The sequence below is a fragment of the Gastrolobium bilobum genome, unplaced genomic scaffold, assembly GCF_033153095.1.
Source record: "Gastrolobium bilobum isolate Gb01-03AN ecotype WA unplaced genomic scaffold, APGP_CSIRO_Gbil_v1 utg3223, whole genome shotgun sequence".
In the NCBI taxonomy this organism is placed as follows: Eukaryota; Viridiplantae; Streptophyta; class Magnoliopsida; order Fabales; family Fabaceae; genus Gastrolobium; species Gastrolobium bilobum.
The window spans coordinates 160,127-178,683 of NW_026897393.1; the positions used below are offsets into that span (position 1 = coordinate 160,127).

General features: G+C 35.6%; 2 protein-coding genes across 4 annotated transcripts; one reads left to right on the forward strand and one right to left on the reverse strand.

Moving 5' to 3' along the window:
* Window positions 1-827: 827 nt before the first annotated feature.
* On the forward strand, window positions 828-1,814 carry LOC133306532 (NAD(P)H-quinone oxidoreductase subunit T, chloroplastic). The gene is made up of 2 exons (XM_061506861.1): window positions 828-1,171; window positions 1,292-1,814. Exons 1-2 carry the CDS (start codon window positions 849-851, stop codon window positions 1,713-1,715), a joined length of 747 nt encoding a protein of 248 aa, XP_061362845.1. The 5' UTR covers window positions 828-848; the 3' UTR covers window positions 1,716-1,814.
* Window positions 1,815-2,092: 278 nt separating this feature from the next.
* LOC133306524 (ran-binding protein M homolog) lies at window positions 2,093-16,849 on the reverse strand. 3 transcript variants are annotated; one of them, XM_061506853.1, is made up of 10 exons: window positions 16,362-16,849; window positions 16,141-16,287; window positions 15,947-16,033; window positions 15,180-15,225; window positions 8,066-8,142; window positions 6,066-6,228; window positions 4,478-4,546; window positions 3,652-3,705; window positions 3,217-3,303; window positions 2,093-2,598 (listed from the first exon to the last, which is right to left on the reverse strand). In XM_061506853.1, the coding sequence occupies exons 1-10, from the start codon at window positions 16,721-16,723 to the stop codon at window positions 2,323-2,325; spliced, it is 1,368 nt and encodes a 455-aa protein (XP_061362837.1). In that variant the 5' UTR covers window positions 16,724-16,849; the 3' UTR covers window positions 2,093-2,322. The 3 variants fall into 3 exon arrangements, with proteins under 3 accessions (XP_061362837.1, XP_061362836.1, XP_061362835.1); XM_061506852.1 differs by having other exon boundaries at window positions 3,646-3,705; XM_061506851.1 differs by having other exon boundaries at window positions 3,646-3,705; window positions 6,066-6,231.
* Between the last annotated feature and the right edge of the window lie 1,708 nt (window positions 16,850-18,557).

Here is an 18,557-nt window from a genome sequence, read left to right on the forward strand (position 1 = left end):
TGGTAGCTATCAGTAAAAAACATATCACATTATGTTACTGTGTGCTCAGCTGAAGGGTTAAGAAGCTTTTGCCTTCACAAAGCAAAACGGTGCATTTTTCTTGTGTTGCAAAAGTGGGCCTCAGCCACTTCAATTGGCCCAGTAGGCAAGTAGTGATAAGAAGCATACAGCTGAAAGTCCAAAAGCCCAATAGGTAAAATAGAGAAAAAAAACATCTATGTTTATGAAATACATATAACAATATTAATGGACATCTCGAATCCTTCTAGGATCGAACAATATAAAAAATTTAAGCCCCTAAGAGTGGGATTATCTCTCTACGTTTTTTTTTTTCTACAATTACGTCTATTTTCTTATTTTATAACGCATGTTTTCCTTTTCTTTTCTTTTTTTTAGGGAAAAAGAGAGTTTTCTTCCCACCTTTAGCATTCTCTATCCAATGTACTCTTTTTTTCACATTATTATCCTCATCAATTGATTTCTTATCCTAAACTGAAATCTTTGCCGCCTTAATCAATGCTCAAATTTCTTTGAACATTATGTTTCTAAATAATAACATGCATTAAATTTTTTTTTATAAAAACTCATGCATTGCTGGGCCTTTATATTTAAATCGAGCTTAATTAAATGAAATTTGATCATAGGGAGACGGATTTTTAAATTTGAAATAGCAAGGATTAGATGGAGCGAGCTGACACATGAGTTATCGCGCTAAATGACAAGCTTAGAGGCTAAGTCTGTGTGTGAACCACAGAAAGTGGAGGAACGTAGGCCATGTATGTGTGTATGTATGTATTTATTGTGACTTAGTTGTGAGGTATCATCAAAAGCTGACCATTATTTTTTTCATGGCTTCCGCAGCGGCTCCACAGGTTCTGTTATACAATCCCATCTTAGGAAATAATCGAGCAAGAGGAGTAAGGTTTTTGAGGGCAGGAACCACAAACACTCATTACAGTAGTACTCTTGTGCAGCCTGTTCAAGCCTCGCAGGGTCGAGCACCTCCTCCTGGTGTTGACACAAGAATCCATTGGGACAACCAAGATGAAGGTTGGATTGGAGGTACTAACACTGAAAAACACCAACAAAACAGTGCAGAGCAGAAACCCAAGAACCTCTTGGGTGAAAAGTTTGCTGATTTGCTCACCGCTTCTTCAGGTTCTCATTACGAGTGAGTCACTACACTACACTACTCTATTATTATTATTATATATGACTTGTCATTTCTGCTCAATTGTCATATATGTTACATGTCAATTTGACTAACTGGTTGATGGAAACAAACAAGCAGATTCTTAGGAGTATCAGCAGATGCGGATTTAGAAGAAATTAAAGTAGCTTACCGGAGACTATCGAAGGAGTACCATCCAGACACAACTTCCCTCCCACTAAAAACTGCCTCAGAAAAATTCATGAAATTAAGAGAGGTTTACAATGTTCTTAGCAAAGAAGAAAGTCGAAGATTTTATGATTGGACCCTTGCTCAAGAGGCTGCAAGCCGCCAAGCAGAGAAGATGAAAATGAGACTGGAGGATCCTTATGAGCAACAGGTCAATAACTGGGAATCTGTTCCAGACATGGTTGACCGCCTTGGTGGAAAGAATATGGAGCTTAGCGATCAAGCAGTTTCTGCAATCACTATTGATGTTTTTATCATCATTTTTTCTATATGTTGCATCATCTATGTAATATTCTTTAAAGTACCATATTACTAGCTAGTTAATCAATTAGAAAATCCGTATATGTTATGCCAATAGAATTAAATATAAGATTTTACATCTCTACAGGTCATGGAAAAATGATAACATTGTACATTTCCTTTTGGTATTAGGGCAAGCTAAAAGCAAAGTTAGAGAAAGGGTGACAGACTCATTTTGAAATGGGACTTGCTTAAAATGACATTGTACTGATTCTTCTGAAGGGTGCAGATTCAACACATATACAGTGTGCGTAACTATAATTTCCAAAAGGCTTCACGAATTACAAATTCAAACTGAGAATAGAATAATAAAATTTAGGAATGGCTTTCCACAAGCATCCAAAAATGTTCGTCTATTTCTAAACACGAATTTTTTTATGTTGAAATCGTTGCTTAGTTCAAATTTTCCATTTCAATTGTTTTGATGATGACAAGGTTACAAGCTTACATGCACATAGAGAACCCCCACTCCCAAAGAAATGAATGAGTATGCATCAAGTAAATAGAAGAGGGACTCTACAGTATACGAGACGCTAAAATCAATTTGATCACTTGGCTTTGTTACAAAACCCGGGGAGATATGAACAGAACAGTAAGAGATCAATAGACATATCAACCTAGCACTAGTTTCTTTTACCACTGCTAAGCACTCTCTGAAGTTGGAAAGCTTCTCCCTGCTCTCCACTCAATGATCGTCTCTCTAAGCAACAAGCAGTGAGCTGTCTAAGTAACCTCTCAAGATAGGAGTGCAAGCAATTTTTTGATTCTTTCATATTGGGATTTGTGGACAATATCATGGCATTTACTGTGTCAGCTACAACTTCACGCTGTGAGTCTTTTAGCAGATAACCTACGGAGGATTCCAGTGGTCGTTCATACGCCAGCAAAGCAACACAGTCCTATAAAGAACCCAAAGGCGAATTTAATTATCAGTACTAACATACCACAATGAGAAAAAAAGGAAACATATAATATGGAAACACAACTATGATTTCTCTCTCTTGCATGCGATGGAACGATCTCAGACGGGCAGAGCCAGAAATTTAATATTGGGGAGGCCAGACCAAATATATATAACACGAAGAAAACTTTTCAAGTCTATTTCTTTTTCTTCTACTCTCTCTTATTTTATTTTTCCTTTTATTTTGTATAGGTAAATCGTAACTGATAGAAGAGATTGTATCATTTGCACGCAATACTTTCCAATAACTAAAGGGATTATGTGAAAGTTTAATTTTATTATGGGGCCATAAAGAAATATACAAAAGAAAATATGATAAAATTACAAAGTTGGACACGGCAAATGCATGCTCCCCTTCCCTCCAAGTCTCATCTTTAGACAGTCTTAAAAGCTTATAAAGAAGGGGAGATGAGGTTGCTCATGTTTATCTAGTGCAATATAAAATTAGAATGATCATATGCTTCAAGCACAGATAAGCGAGCCTCCTGCAAATTCGAAATCAGCAAGGGATATTAGGGAAGCAGTATTCAATTTAATTCTTGATAAGAAAATTCACCTGAACTAAATCCTCAAAAACAGGCAACCCAAAAAAACTTGACAACTCTATTCTTCCATATTTGACAGCCTCCTCCAGTGCTCCAACCTAAATATCACATACAGAAATGTAAAAATATTAAATTATTCAATTTCTGTCCATTTAGTAGGGACTTTAAATCAAAGCTAGATGACCAAAAGAACATACTTGAAATTTAGAATGAGTAATAAAAGATAAATAACTGGTGTCAATTAAGCTTGACTAATTAACAAAGCACCAGCCTTGGAAATTAAAAGCCTAAATATATGTCATCACTAATCACTACTATCAAATGAAAACAAAAAACATTAAAGAAAAAAAACCTCTAATTGCAGATATACTAATGGAGGACAGGAATAAAGTAGGAGAGGCTTCTAATAGTTACAAAACTAAATATTGAAAGGAATATACCCGAACTAATTCGATAAATTTTTGACAATGAAGCAGAAAACACGTAGCTGATGTATTGTCCTGCAGTAATCACAATTGATTGTCATTACCGATGAGGTAAATATAATGACAGAAGATTCTTACAGAGAAATATCAAATCAAGAATTTCATACATGATTTGATCTAACCACAAATTCTAGCACAAATAAGTTTTCAAACAACACAAAAGCAGAAAGAGTGACCAATAGAGGAAAACAAAACAGAAGACAACAAAGCACAGTATAGCTCCACTATATTATCGCTCCAACTATAACAGAATAGGACGCAAATAACAATTTAAGTGCAGCATAGCATCAGCTATAATCACCATCAACATTCCTTTCATTAAGAATCAGTTTAAAGCAATTTCAGTTACAAATATACTTGTAAAGAATCAATTCAACCCAAAAGCTTAAGCTGTTAGGTGAGGCTACGTTAATGGTTTTATATATCTCAACATGCCTCCTCACATGAGAGCCTACTGGGCTTGAAGGGTGGACAATGCACAAGCCCACCTACCTGCGCGAACAAAGAAATTCCACTTGAAAGAAAGTGGGAGGCGGCGAGGATCGAACCCGGAACACGAGGCTCTGATACCATGTAAAGAACCAATTCAACCCAAAAGCTTAAGCTGTTGGGTGAGGCTACATTAATGGTTTTATATATCTCAACAATACTAAAGATCATAATATATACTCCACAGCAGAATTTGTTGCATTTTTAATCAGTATAATTGGAGTTAGCTTAGCACCAGGATACACGAACAGGATATACAAAACTGTGTTGACAACCATTATAATCTGAGAGAGCCCACCTCAACAATCTGGGGATACCATTCACGCAATTTACCAAATGCATCATCAATCTCTCCATCCCTAATTAGCTTCATTGAAAAAAGAGGTAAGCCAAATTAAGTTTGCAAATCAGCAATACATATAGCCAGGATATCATACTAGCAAAATACAAAAACAAAGGACAGCAAAACCACAATGTCCATCAATTACAATACAGGAACTTAAAAGGACACTGAGTCATGGAAACTATAACTAAACGATTCTGTGTTATAACCAAGTAAAGACACTTCTGTAAAAAGAGAGAAGAATTCTAATCTATGGTATTATAATATCTATTAATTCATGTGACAATATGAAGGCCTGACTCCATTGAAACTGATAGAAAGGCCTCAATAAGTATGACAAATGAAAAGAGATTATAATTGAGAATTACAGAACATTATTCAGCAGACAGAAGAGACATACACATAAAGATTGCCTAGAATTTAAGAGGGCTTAGTTCGTTTTCTTTCTTCAAAATTTTATTAAGAAAATAGTGAAAACAAGGAAATATTGTTTTCACTATATTTATAAAATCTACATATGTCATCCCAATGAAAACAAAATGGGAACAGAACAACACCAAAGCTTATACTTCTCCTCAATTTATAGAAGATATTTTCAGAGGGGCAGGTATGACCACAATCAAGTAGCATGTATGACCCCAAAATATTAGTGGTTTCATGTTTGAATGATATTGACAAAAGAAAAGAAACTAATTACAGTATTACCTAAAACAGGAAAAGAAAAAAAAGAAAAAAAAAATCCCTTTCTTTGATATCATTCCATGCACAAGAATTAGCAAGACATTCTGCAAAATCAGTCACATTTGACCATGCTCTCATCATTAAACAGGAAAAAGCTGTTTTCACCATTTCTTTCCCAAAATTTCGAAAAATGGGAAACTGAATGAAAACAAGGTGTATTTTTGTAATTATAAGGGTCCATTGGATGACAGAATTGGAATTACAACTTACAATTCTAATTTCAATTCCAATTTTGTCAAAATTAAGAATCTTAATCTTCATGTTTAGGACAAATAAAAAATTGAGATAAAGAATCAAAATTCTAAATTCAATTGGAATTCCATAAGAGGATGCCGGCGGCAATGTGTTATGTGCTAGCAGCGATGGTTATTGGTGACAATGGTTGTTGGTGTATGCCAACAGACAGCAATAGTTTCTCTAGGATGTAAGCAACAAAGATAATTAACAAAAAAATATAAAATATTGATTTTAACTTTGATCTTTGGTTCTTGTAATTGTAATTCTTAGGATCTAAACTAAGAATCGAACACAATATAAATTAGTTATTTATTAAATCCATGGAATTGAACTCAGAATTAGACTTCCAATTCTAATGTATACACCAATCAGGATAATTGGAATTGGACCTTTCAATTCCAAGCTCAATTCGAAGTCCAATTCCAGATGCTATATGGCAATTTCAAGGAAACATATGAACTAATATTAACAGCAGAAAACAAACCAATTGCCTCCTAATATTCCCTTGTTTCCTATCCCAATTATACACATTGAAAAAGATAAATTGTCACAAGAAATAATGTACCTGCCGCAGAGTCTTTCTGTGATTTAACGCATATGTTATTTCCTCCTCATCAATTCCATTTTCTTGAGCTATATATATAGGAGGAACAGTACTTCTACTAGCCACATCAAATGAATTCAATGTATCTTCATAGCCATAGTGTAGCAAGTAGGAACGGACAATTCTGCTAATAAGAAAGAATATCAAAATTAAGAATATTCATACGTATTTATTACTTTCTTACTAGTATTGGTTCCCAAGAAAGTCATAGATATCACACAGCCCAGGCGAAATAGATTAATATATATATGAAAGCACAAAAAGCTACAGTATGCAACCTTAGAGAAGTTTTCCTTAGCCTAAGAATAAGCATTCCCAGGAAATTACAAGACCATAATAAGTTTTTTCTGTCTACACTGAAATTCTCAAAGGGCCTGTTACTGAGATTGATAACAGCCTGAGCCATGTCATATTGTAAATTAATTTTATAATTTGTGTATCTCTATTCTTGTAGTTATGTTTATCAGTTGATGTTCTCTCAATACAAGATCTGATATACTAAAAACAATAGGTAAAACCCCAGTTCATAATATTATAAGTACTCAACCTATGGCATTCTGCTTCCTCACTGTCTTTTATTCTCCTCCTTTCTCTGATTAACACTCATGAATACTGTTTGCAACTGAAGAATAAAGGTATACATCACCCCCATTATAAAAAACCCTCATATTTGATATTTTAGCAGCTAGCTACTGTAAATAATGAAAATAGGAAAAAGTATGTGTCATTTTAAATGCAGCAGTCAGCACCTAATTGTATAATGCTGTAACATGTCCTCAGAATATCCAGTCAACAAATATGTGAAGATAGATAGTCAGATTCCTCAATTTCTATCTGTTTTTCTCACTTTTTCTCATTTTCCTGCACTTTCTCTAAAATCTTTAATGAATTACATTCCAAACCTCAAGAAACGTTACTTATATTACAAACATTAAAAAGAAAAAAATTCACACCCTAGATGTATCTGGAAGATATTTTACAGCTTGTGCTTTACAACACTAGATGGCTATTTTAATGAAAATATTGATATCTGCAAAAAGGAATTGGAAAAAAAAATAGCAAGACCAAATAATTTTTTTTTAATATAAAAAAAAGAAGTCAGACAATGTTATATGAAAACATAATTAAAATGCCACGAAATTAAATAAAACAGTTACATGCATTCACCACCGAAAACTATCTTCTTTTTTATAGAAAAAGGCATTACTAGGAGATAAATTTGACATGATCTAAACATAAATCTACTTCCACAACAGTGGTAACCTCATCTCTTACAACAGGACGCAGTTCTATATGCTATAAAATCATAAGATTATGTACAAGTCTAAAAACTCTTGATAATCAATCTTTTCCACGGGAGAAACTGAAATTGAAAAAGAAACTGGTTCGTCGGTGTCGACAGTAAACACAAACCAATAACTACATTTTCATCAACCAGGTTCAGATTCCCGTTTGCACAGCTACACTAACAGAGCTTTTACTCTCTATTTCTTTTAGCCCTATCAAAATTTCAAGGTTTAAACTTCAAATGTTACAGCTTCCAGCACTTCTAAGAGCCACTTAGTACATTACACCTTCAGAAACTCATCTGTTAAACTTAGAACATTGTCATTTGATCTAGCAAGCTGACTATAGCACCCAGACGGCAATTTGTGGCATATACAAATCTCCAGGCAATATAATAGAAATCTGTAAGTAAATCCATATGTACAAAAACTGTGATGGAATTTATCTTAAGTTCTGTAATCTTACCCTGCTACCAACTACAAACGGACCTAATAATAATCCAAGATATGATGGGCATTTAGAGCTGATAGTAAGCTCGAACTAATTTAGATTAAAAATGATTGGAACTAATTTAGATTAAAAATGATTGGAAATGAAGAACAAAATTAGTTGAAGTAAAATTTAATTGAAATGAGTTTAATAAGAAAGTTTATTTAAAGGTAATTATCTCTCACCCGTAACTGATATTTGCTGGCACTGGAATTTCCTCTATTTTCAGTTGCTGCTTCATTCTTTCTTGTGCTTCAAATTCCTAGTCCAATAATACAAATATTCAAGAAAAATAATGAAACAGAAAAATAAATAGCAAAGATCTTTTAAAACTTTGTTCTTTTTAAACAAAAAGGTCATATAACAGTCATTTTTGTGAATGTATTAAATCACACTGAACTCATTTGATCTACCATTGCATCAAAGTACTACCTTATTAGATGCATAGGATGTATGATAAGGATATCTAACTACCATGTTTTCTCCTCCCGAAGGCTGGCGAAGAACCTCTTATCCTTCTGGAGAACCTCTTATATTCACACTTGCAAATATTTTTTCACCTTTAAGGATATTAAATTCTTAATAAGAAAAGGAAAAAGCATATTCAAAATAGCGGCCCTGGAACACCAGCTGAGACAGCACACCTATTCTAATTCATCCCCACCAGGATTGTCAAATTGTGAATCGAATCATGAAGGCATAATTTTTAATTTTTAATCAAAACGTATTTTGAACCATAAGATTCTTGATCACCTATTAATAATTGCATTAAAAAAAAATTCGCATAATGACACATTATAAACATGTAAATAATATACATATATCTACCTACCAAAAAAAAATATATATATATATATATACTATGAAACACCGACACTTCGAAAATCCTAATGTGTCGTGTCCGACACTTCTCGACACTCCGACACTTTCTGTCACTCCAATACTCGTTGCAAAGACTCAAAAAAGGTTCAAAGGTTACGTTGCATTGTATTTTGAGTTCCAACTATTAGATTCGTTAGATTACGATTACGATTTTATTGAGTTTAATATAAACATTGGGGATATATTATGTTTATTTGTAAAATTGATGGGTATTATAAGTTTAGCTTTATTTTTTTGATAAATTATTGAATACTAAATATAATATACACTACATAAATTAAAAATATTTTATAATATCAAAACGTGTCCTGACGTATCGAAATTTAACATTTTTTAGAATTAACGTGTCCGAGTGTCGTGTCGTGTCGTATCCCGTGTCGGTGTCGGTGTCGGTGCAACATAGTATATACATACATATATCAAGATTTTTTGATAATATAAGTACATTAAATAAATATAATAATTTAAACAATAGCAAAAAATTCTAATTCACATTTGTTGATATAAGAATAATATCAAAATATAAAACATTTTGAGAACATCTAAGCCAAGCCCAAATATTAATTGGGCTTCATCCATATAATTTAGATTTTAGAGATATCACCAAAGAGCATGTTTGTTTTACATTTGTCGAACTGTGATACACCATTCCATGCATGAGAAATGGCTAAGATTTCTTGGAGCACAAACCCCAAACCTATTGGATCAACATCAACATCAACAGCACCTTTAACCCAAGTTAATTGGGGTTGGTGGTAGATGAACCCAATGATAAATAAGAGGAGATTAAAAAAATAAAATAAATAAATAAATAATAAAATAAATAAATTAAAATTGAGGAAGGGGAAATAAGATAAAAGACACGAATGGGAAAATAAAGAGAGGGGGATTGAAGAGGAAAAGTACTAAAAAGGGACCATCTGGAACAAAGGAATAACAACGGGTTTAACCTTCCACCCTACTTATAGGTTTTCTCCATGTCGTCCTAAGACACACCCTCCGCCAATTTATATCCCATTACATTAAGTCTTGTTTAACTACCTTTTCCCAAGTTAGTTTCATTCTACCTCTACCTCTCTCTGTGTCGAACTCTTGGTAACAAACTTTTGTTCTTACAAAGAGCATCCAGGAACCGTCTCATTACGTGCTCAAACCACCTAAATCTATGTTCCCTCATCTTTTCAGTTACCGGTACTACTTCTACCTTTCATCGAATATCTTCATTTCTTATCTTATCAATCCTCGTATAACCACACATCCACCTTAACATCCTTATTTCTGCTAGCTCCCTCAATTTACCAGTTAAGGTTCCTATGTTCCAGCTTCCCAATCTCACCCTTAACCCCTAGGCGGTGCTTGCCCGCCACGCTCGCCCATCTGCGTATTGGGACCCTGACCTACTTTTCACCAAATCCGGGTGAAGACCTGGCGCCTTGCCTTGGGGCAAGGACCCTGACCCATTTTTCGTTGCACCCAGGGTCCGATGCAACGCATCGCTATGAAGGGTACGCCCTAAACCTATTGGATGGGAGGAAGAATTTCTTCCTTCACCTGAAGACATGTTTACATCCAGGGAAATGTGAAACAAACTTCCACAAACAAATAGCACCAAATCCACATCCGCCATGGCCATCGTCATGAATACTCAAGTTATCCTCTTAGTTCCACCTATATACCCTTTGTTTTCGTCACACTTGTTACCAGTATGGTCATCAAATCAGGTTCTAACTTGTAGAATCGTATGCTTATGTGTTTGGAAGATCCCTCCAATCTCAACCCTAACTTAGAACACAACTTGCTGGGATTGCTGTAAAATTGCTTATCTCATCATAATCACACTGGGTTCATGCATGTTCAGTGTGGTCATTAGAAAATCCGTGCTATGTTGGTGTGGGTTGAATCCCTCAGGAAAGGGGGGGGGGAGTTCCAGAACATAAATACTTGACCACCGACATGTAAACCTCACTTCAAATTGCATTTCAAACATTTTTTAGTTTTAAGCTTCATTCTTCGAACCCTATCTAAATGGGTGTTGTGAGTTCTTTGAACCCTTGCAAGGGCTGTTTTGTTTGAAGCTTGTCGTGACCTTGTGCCCCTGTTTCTGCATGAATGACTTCTTGGTGGGCTGTTCTAGGTTGGCTTCAACAACCTCAACCTTCCTCTTGTTTTGTCCTCTGCTGGTTTGTGGGTGCATACTAGTTTGTTCATGGAAATGCCAATTTGTTGTGCTTTGCTGGTCTGTGGGTGATGTATTTGTGGTTCCCTTATTTTTACTACTCAATCTCTCTGTTTTCTCATATTAAAAATTCTAGTGCTCCTTCCTACTGGCTTATTTTGGTAGGTTAGAACTTAGAAGCCTTTGTTTTGTTACAAGGCTTGTGCATAGCCTAACTATCATTAGAATATCTAGGAAACATCTCATAATATCATTATTGTATCTTAAAATATCAAAAAGGATCTTGGATGATCTTTCAGGAGTGGTTTCCATATGTCATTATAATTCATGTTTTGTTCCCTTATTTAATAAGGATTAGTAGTCTAGTATTACTATAAATAAGAATTAGGGCTTTGTCTTTTGTAATATAGCATATCAATCTTATCACATCCTCACACCTATTAATTTCATTAAATATTAGTGAGAGTCCTATTTTTCTCACTTTATCCTTCCCTACCTAAATCCTCCAAATTTCAACACTTGCAAACTCACATCTATTCAATTTTTTCCCTAAATGCTACTTGTGATTGTAATTGTTAAATATCATAGATACAAGAGGAAATGATAGTAATCCTTGTTGTATTAAACTACACAACATTGGTGCTATTATATAGCAAACCAATTGAAGAATACAAAGAGACACACTCAATGTGGGACTTCTACACTATTAACACTAACACTCTTAACACTTCCCCTCAAGTTGTAGCATATAGATCATTTGCTACAAGCTTGATACATAAATAATACTCCCATTAGGAACCAAAAACAACAATGCTACATCAACGAAATGAAATGACTAAGTACAACAAATCAACTGGAATGACCATCAGTCTAAAGAGCTGATAAAGAGACAGTGCTAGAATGGACATCAGAGCATGGATGGTGCCAGAATTATCATCGGCAAAGACAACTGAGCTGACCAGGACATCAGCATCAAGATCCCTCTCAGACATTTCATTTAACAGTTGGTGAGCAGCCGTGGTTTCCCCTTGACTATGCTACAAGCTTATTACAAGAAAGACCAAGTAACATAACATCAAAATAAATCTCCTAAATGAGAAACCAAAAAATCAACAATGTGCTAAAAATGGCGTCGAAATGAACATCAACATGGAAGATGCCAGAATGATCATCGGCAAAGACAATTGTGCTGGAATGACCATCAGCAACATGGACGGTGCTCCCCCTCAAGAGGAACTTCTAAACAGTGCCGAAATTATCATCGGCAAAGACAATTGTGCTGGAATGACCATCAGCAACATGGACAGTGCTCCCCCTCAAGAGGAACTTCTAAACAGTGCCAAAATTATCATCGACAAAGACAATTGTGCTGGAATGACCATCAGCAACATGGACAGTGCTCCCCCTCCAGAGGAACTTCTAAACAGTGCCAGAATTATCATCGGCAAAGACAATTGTGCTGGAATGACCATCAGCAACATGGACAGTGCTCCCCCTTAAGAGGAACTTCTAAACAGTGCCGGAATTATCATCAGCGGAGACAACATCAGCAACTTGGATAGTGCTCCCCCTCAAGATGGATGATGAATAGTATAAATACTCCATCTTGGGAAGAAAGAAGATTAAAGAAAAACAAAGCTTCGCGAAATCGGAAAAGTCGCCGGAGACGGCGGTGGGTCGTCGGAAAAGTCGTCGAAGACGGTGGTGGATCGCCGAAAAAGTCGCCGGAAGTCATCGGAAAAGTCGCCGGAGACGGCTGTCAACGGTGGACGACGCGGTCAACGGTGGTCGGTCAACGACAACGGTGGTCAACCCAACAACTTCTCAACGATCATTCTTTTCTGATGTGACAGATCAGTCTAAGCTGCAGTCACAGAGCATACTAAGAAAAACCCGAAAAAGAAATAACAACGGGAATCCCTCAAGGAGGGTGATATCTCTCTATAACCATATTGAAATTATGGAAAATAGAACTAAGTTAAACGGATTAAGATTCCTAACTAAGTTAAACGGATTAAGATTCCTCTTGTTAGGCTCTAGATACCAAATGTAACAGCCTCAAATCTAGTAGCGTGATATTGTCCGCTTTGCCCACGGGCTCACGGTTTTGTTTCTTGGGACACCCCACAAAAGGCCTCACACTAGAAGAGGTATCCACACCCTTATAAGGCATGCTTCGTTAATGTAACAGCCTCAAATCCAGTAGCGTGATATTGTCCGCTTTGCCCACGGGCTCACGGTTTTGTTTCTTGGGACACCCCACAAAAGGCCTCACACTAGAAGAGGTATCCACACCCTTATAAGGCATGCTTCGTTCCCCTCTCCAACCGATGTGGGACATTACATCCTCCCCCACTGGGAATACAGCGTACCCGCTGTACACACCGGTCCAGGAGGCTCTGATACCAAATGTAAGCGGAATCGAATTCGCGAAATTGTTTAGACCGATGCGGTTTGGGATGCAACAGATCATCGTCGTTTTAATTTATCTCTTGACGCGCAGATCTACGTAGAACCACGTCATTTATGACTCCCCTTCACAAACCGATCTCCTCTGCATCACGACACGAACTTATGAACTGATCTTATCTGCGTCACAACACGATCAGACCTCACGTGTTTCTGGTAAATGTTCCAAACTATCCTCAAGGGGAAGGGGAAGTGTGTGGGGACTTTTTCATATCTAAGTTTACCTCTTATGTTCAATGACCTTGAGATGCACCACCCCAAAAGCTAGCTCAAAGGATGGGAGTGCCCAAAGCCTCTCTTAACAAATGGACCCTAACATTCCACCTCGCTCCGCAGTCCCGGCGCCCACGCGGACTGGCTTTGCGCTAGTCTTTTTACTAGCCCCGGGCGAACGCTACAATGCCGGCGTTACCACCCGCGCCGCTCGATTGTAACTGGGAGACATAGTGAAAGGCTCTGATACCATGTTAAATATCATAGATACAAGAGGAAATGATAGTAATCCTTGTTGTATTAAACTACACAACATTGGTGCTATTATATAGCAAACCAATTGAAGAATACAAAGAGACACACTCAATGTGGGACTTCTACACTATTAACACTAACACTCTTAACAGTAATTTTATTGTAATTTCCCTAAATGTTACCAGAACTAGACTAACTAGCAATATCAATGTTCTCCCATCCATTTCATTATCGATCTCTTGCCTTTTTTCCTCAAATTCTGAGCCTCCTTCAAGTCCTCAGCCTAAACCTTCCACGTTGTCCTCAAACCAGAGGAAGACGGCGACAATGACAAAGAAAACAATGAAGACAATTGACCTTTAGGTGAGAAAAAAGACAACACCAACAATAAAGAAGAAAATGAAGACGAAGACAAATAGCTGCCAAGTGGGGATTCTTGAAATTCTTGCACAATTCTGGCAATTCAGGCCACGATTCCAGCACCAAAGTGAAACAGCAAGTAATATGTATCAAAGAATTGACAAATCATATTAATTGTATTGCGATTTATGTGATTCCAACTACACTAATCCCCATAACACTAACAACGAAAGCAACATATTTAACATAAAATTTAAACATGTATCATCATGATCACATAATCAGCATCATTTCCCAACTGTTTAAATCAGCAATTTCTTACTTGTCCAGAAGGGAAAAGATTGCAATGGAAAATTTTAAAAGTGAAACCAGGAGTAATATTATCATTATTCAAGCCTCTAAGTAATTTCAAAGAAAAAAGTGTTTTGAAATATTTATAAGTTTCAGCTACATTTTGCAAAAAACCTTCAGGTCAGATGACCCAGAAGATTTCTCAGGAATAGGCCCAATCCTGCTCGACTAGAGGCTTATCTTCTCATTCTCAGTGTTGAAAATGCAAAAAAGAAAAGAAGTCCGCAAAACAGCAAATAAAAAGGTGAAAACTAAAGTCATGATTACTTGATTTTAACATCTGACAAGCATCCTATCCGAGATCTGAATAATGAGAAAACCATAATAATAAATATTCCTCATAACATGTAGCAAGCATTGAGCAAGTAATTCAAAGAAAATAAGAACAAAAATATACTTTACCATTATGCCAGCTCAAAGACAAAATTATGGAACAAGTCACTGGGTGGAAGTAAACTCAAAGGTTTTCCCTCTTCAATAAATACAAAGTAACAAAATATTCATGTTATTGCATTAGCAAGTAGGATAACATGCTAAAAGTCTAAGGTAAGATATATACACAAAGATAAAAAAAATATAAAAATGGTTCTTACCTTTAGGTCAAAAGTAAATGGTTTCTGGCCAAAGTTGACATGCACCCTGTTAGAGATAAATGAAACACAATCCTGAAAAATTGAACACCTCAACTAATGATCAAAAGCAGCTGCTATTTGAAACTAAGTAGTACGTACTGATGCCAAAAAGAAGAACCTTTGAAATGAAAGGAAGGTAAAAATAATCAAGGATTAAAAAATGTACGCAGACGATCAAAATGGCTGGTCTCCAAAAAAAGAAAAAAAATTCCTAAAGATGAGTGGCAGGTCTAGGCGAATCATACTCGGATACATTAAACATCAGAGTAAATTACTCTTCCCTCCCCACATTTTACATATACTATGCAGACCTCACATCTATTATGATAACATACGTAAAACTTTCTTGAATTCATTAAAAACGTTACAACTCACTCCAAAATATTGTCAGATTAACAGATTAGTTAAGTGAGCTGTTACCTCATTGATGTTTTGTGGTCACATGTTATTAATAGCCTTGTTCAGCTTTACATGTTGAGAAAAGAGAACGAAGGTTCATTTTGGTGTGGAGAAGATAAACTACACGCATGGTCAGCATGGAAATTGAGTTGCAAGATTTTATACAAATACAAAAATCTTTAATGCAATTGACTACTCTAATCTGATAGGTGGCTTCACAAATATACACTAAACATAGAAATCTACCCCGATATTTGGAAAATAAATAAATAAGCATGCAGCGACTCCAGTAAATGAAAAAGAAAGAGATAGATGATATTTAAACATACTCTTCATTTTGGCTATGAACAGCAATGGTCGGGAAAAGAGGACCCTTCATGTCTTTGTAAATTGTGCCGACGACTTGCCCATTTTTACTGGCATTGAAGATGGAGAGTAAAATCTTGTTATGAGAGGAAGCAGAGAAAAAGTTTAAAGAGAACAAATAATCATAGAATAGGATAGGATGTGTGGGGAGGATTACGTGAAAAAGAATTCGTGTGCGGCGTAGTTAATTCCAGCACCAACTACATCACCAGATGTATATTTTGGGCCAAAATGTTCCCCTTTGCCGTGACCACGATAGAGATATCCATCATCTCCATGATATCCACAGCTATTGGCCTCCCACCTGGAAGGGAAAGAAATAATTAAAGAAAGAAAGAATTAAAGAAAGAAAGAAAGAATTAAGAAGGAGGCACCCACCCGGGTTGTCTTCGCATCTTGAAGGTGTCGGAGGTAAAGCCAATGGCAATCTGACCCTTAACACCAGCATCCTTCACATAAATCTCGAAATAGTAGATGAGGCGCTTTGTTGGAGCTGCCTTGTTAGCCTGAATAACACCAACATCGTGGCCGTGAAGGTTGAGGGTAGGATACTTAACTGAGAGCTTGTCGGTGGAAACAACCACAAAACCACCGGAGCTGTTAATGGTGTTGAGCTCCGTTGGTGCCTCTTCCTCGTCTTCTTCCATCTCCGTTGGACCTCCACGCCTACACACATCAAGGAAGTACAGCCCCAGATCTTCTTCATTCTGCCTACTGCTCTTCCCGTTACTCTCACTCATCGCTAAATCCACAACCCTCAAACCCTACCTACACCTTCAATTCACTCGATTTCCAAATCCCAACTCTTATTCTTTTCTTCCGTCAAAATAATATGCACTCACTCACAACAGAATGTTACCGTCTTCAATCGCGCAACACCGGAATGAAATGAAAAGTGAAAACCATCCACCTCTGTTACTTATTTATTTTTCAATTCTAATTAATTAATTAATTAATGTCAAATCAAAAGTGTTTCTGTCACAAAAGTTATTTCCTACCACCAACAAAAAATAAATAAATAAAAATAAATAAATACTATTTTCTTAAAATTTTATTTTTCTCTTGCATTATAAATCTTCTGAAAATATTCTGTATTTTCATCTTTTTAAAATAATAAGAGATAATTTAACACAACAAACACTAAATCCTTAAATAATTATTCTCTCTCACATATATAATAATAATAACAAAACTTAATCAGTATTTTATGAAAAATTAAAAATAATTAATGAATAACTTTAAATATTAAATATCACTCGCTCATCTACAAATTGTTGAAAATATACACACACGAGATTGCAAACAAGAAAAGAGATAAATGATAGAGAAAAATGACACAGCAGTTTACCGTGATTTATCAATGTAAATTACTTTCAATTTATCTATATTATTTTCACCTCGAATCATTCAATTTATAAATGAATATAAATAGGTTTTAAAAAAACACTTAAAACAATAATTATTCATAGCCCAAACTGAAATTATTAAAAAAAATATAATAAGTCATGAACAATAAATTAGAGATGAATCTGCAATGAGTCAGTCATGAGTTTGCAATGAGTTAGCAATAAATCATCTGAATACGAAGTATGATCTATATTCAACAAAAATTACAACATTGATTTATTTGGGAAAAAATCTAAATATCTAATTAATTTATATAATCACCAGATAAAAAAATAATTATTCAATTAATTTGACAAAAAAAAATTATTTTGATTCCAATGTGAAATAATTCTTTCCCTGCATCAAATATATAGAAACTGTACAATTTGGGATCCCAATTAGCTAAAGTCTAAGGGGGTGTTTGGTCGAAGTTTTTGAGAGAGATACCAAGGCAACTTCCTTTGGGTTTTGTGGTTGACCACATTTGGTTCAGGATTGAAAAAAATTTAGATAGACAAATTGGTTGCCCAATCCTTTGCGTTTTCTTTGCAAAATGTGATGTTTATCACTGTTCCAGAAAACCACACTCGTGGTGGTATTTCATGTTTAGCCAGGCAACGAAATAAAGATCACAAACGGTGGACGGAAATCACCCTCATTTATTACTGCTAAACTACAAGCTGTCAATAAGAGAAGCAACACCTGAAGCATTACAGGAAGTTCAATGCAAATCAAAAGGGATGTTGAATCCAAAATTCAAGTACGGCACAGAATACAGCAATGGCCAAAAACAATTCAAATAACTATTTACACATATGGTGGCAAGAACTCCTCTTGGAAACTCTACATAAAGCTTCCTCTAAAGCTCCTTTTCTATTCCCCTTCTATCCGCAAAGCACCTGATAAATATAACAATTGCAGCCCCTCCTTCAATGATAAGCTGTAACAGGACAAAAATGTAGGAAAAGATTCAACTAACCCAATTGAAACACTTTCTTTTATTGGGGTCAGAAATTGAAAGAGACTATAATACTGAGGAGAGGACTGACCATTAACATGATCGAGACCATCAGAAGAAAGAATGTTGAGTAGTTCCTTTTCCCAACACAGTTATTCAACCACTGAAAACAAATGAAAGCAATTATATCTCAAAAATAAAAAGGGGTTAATTTGGTAATTTTAACCCAT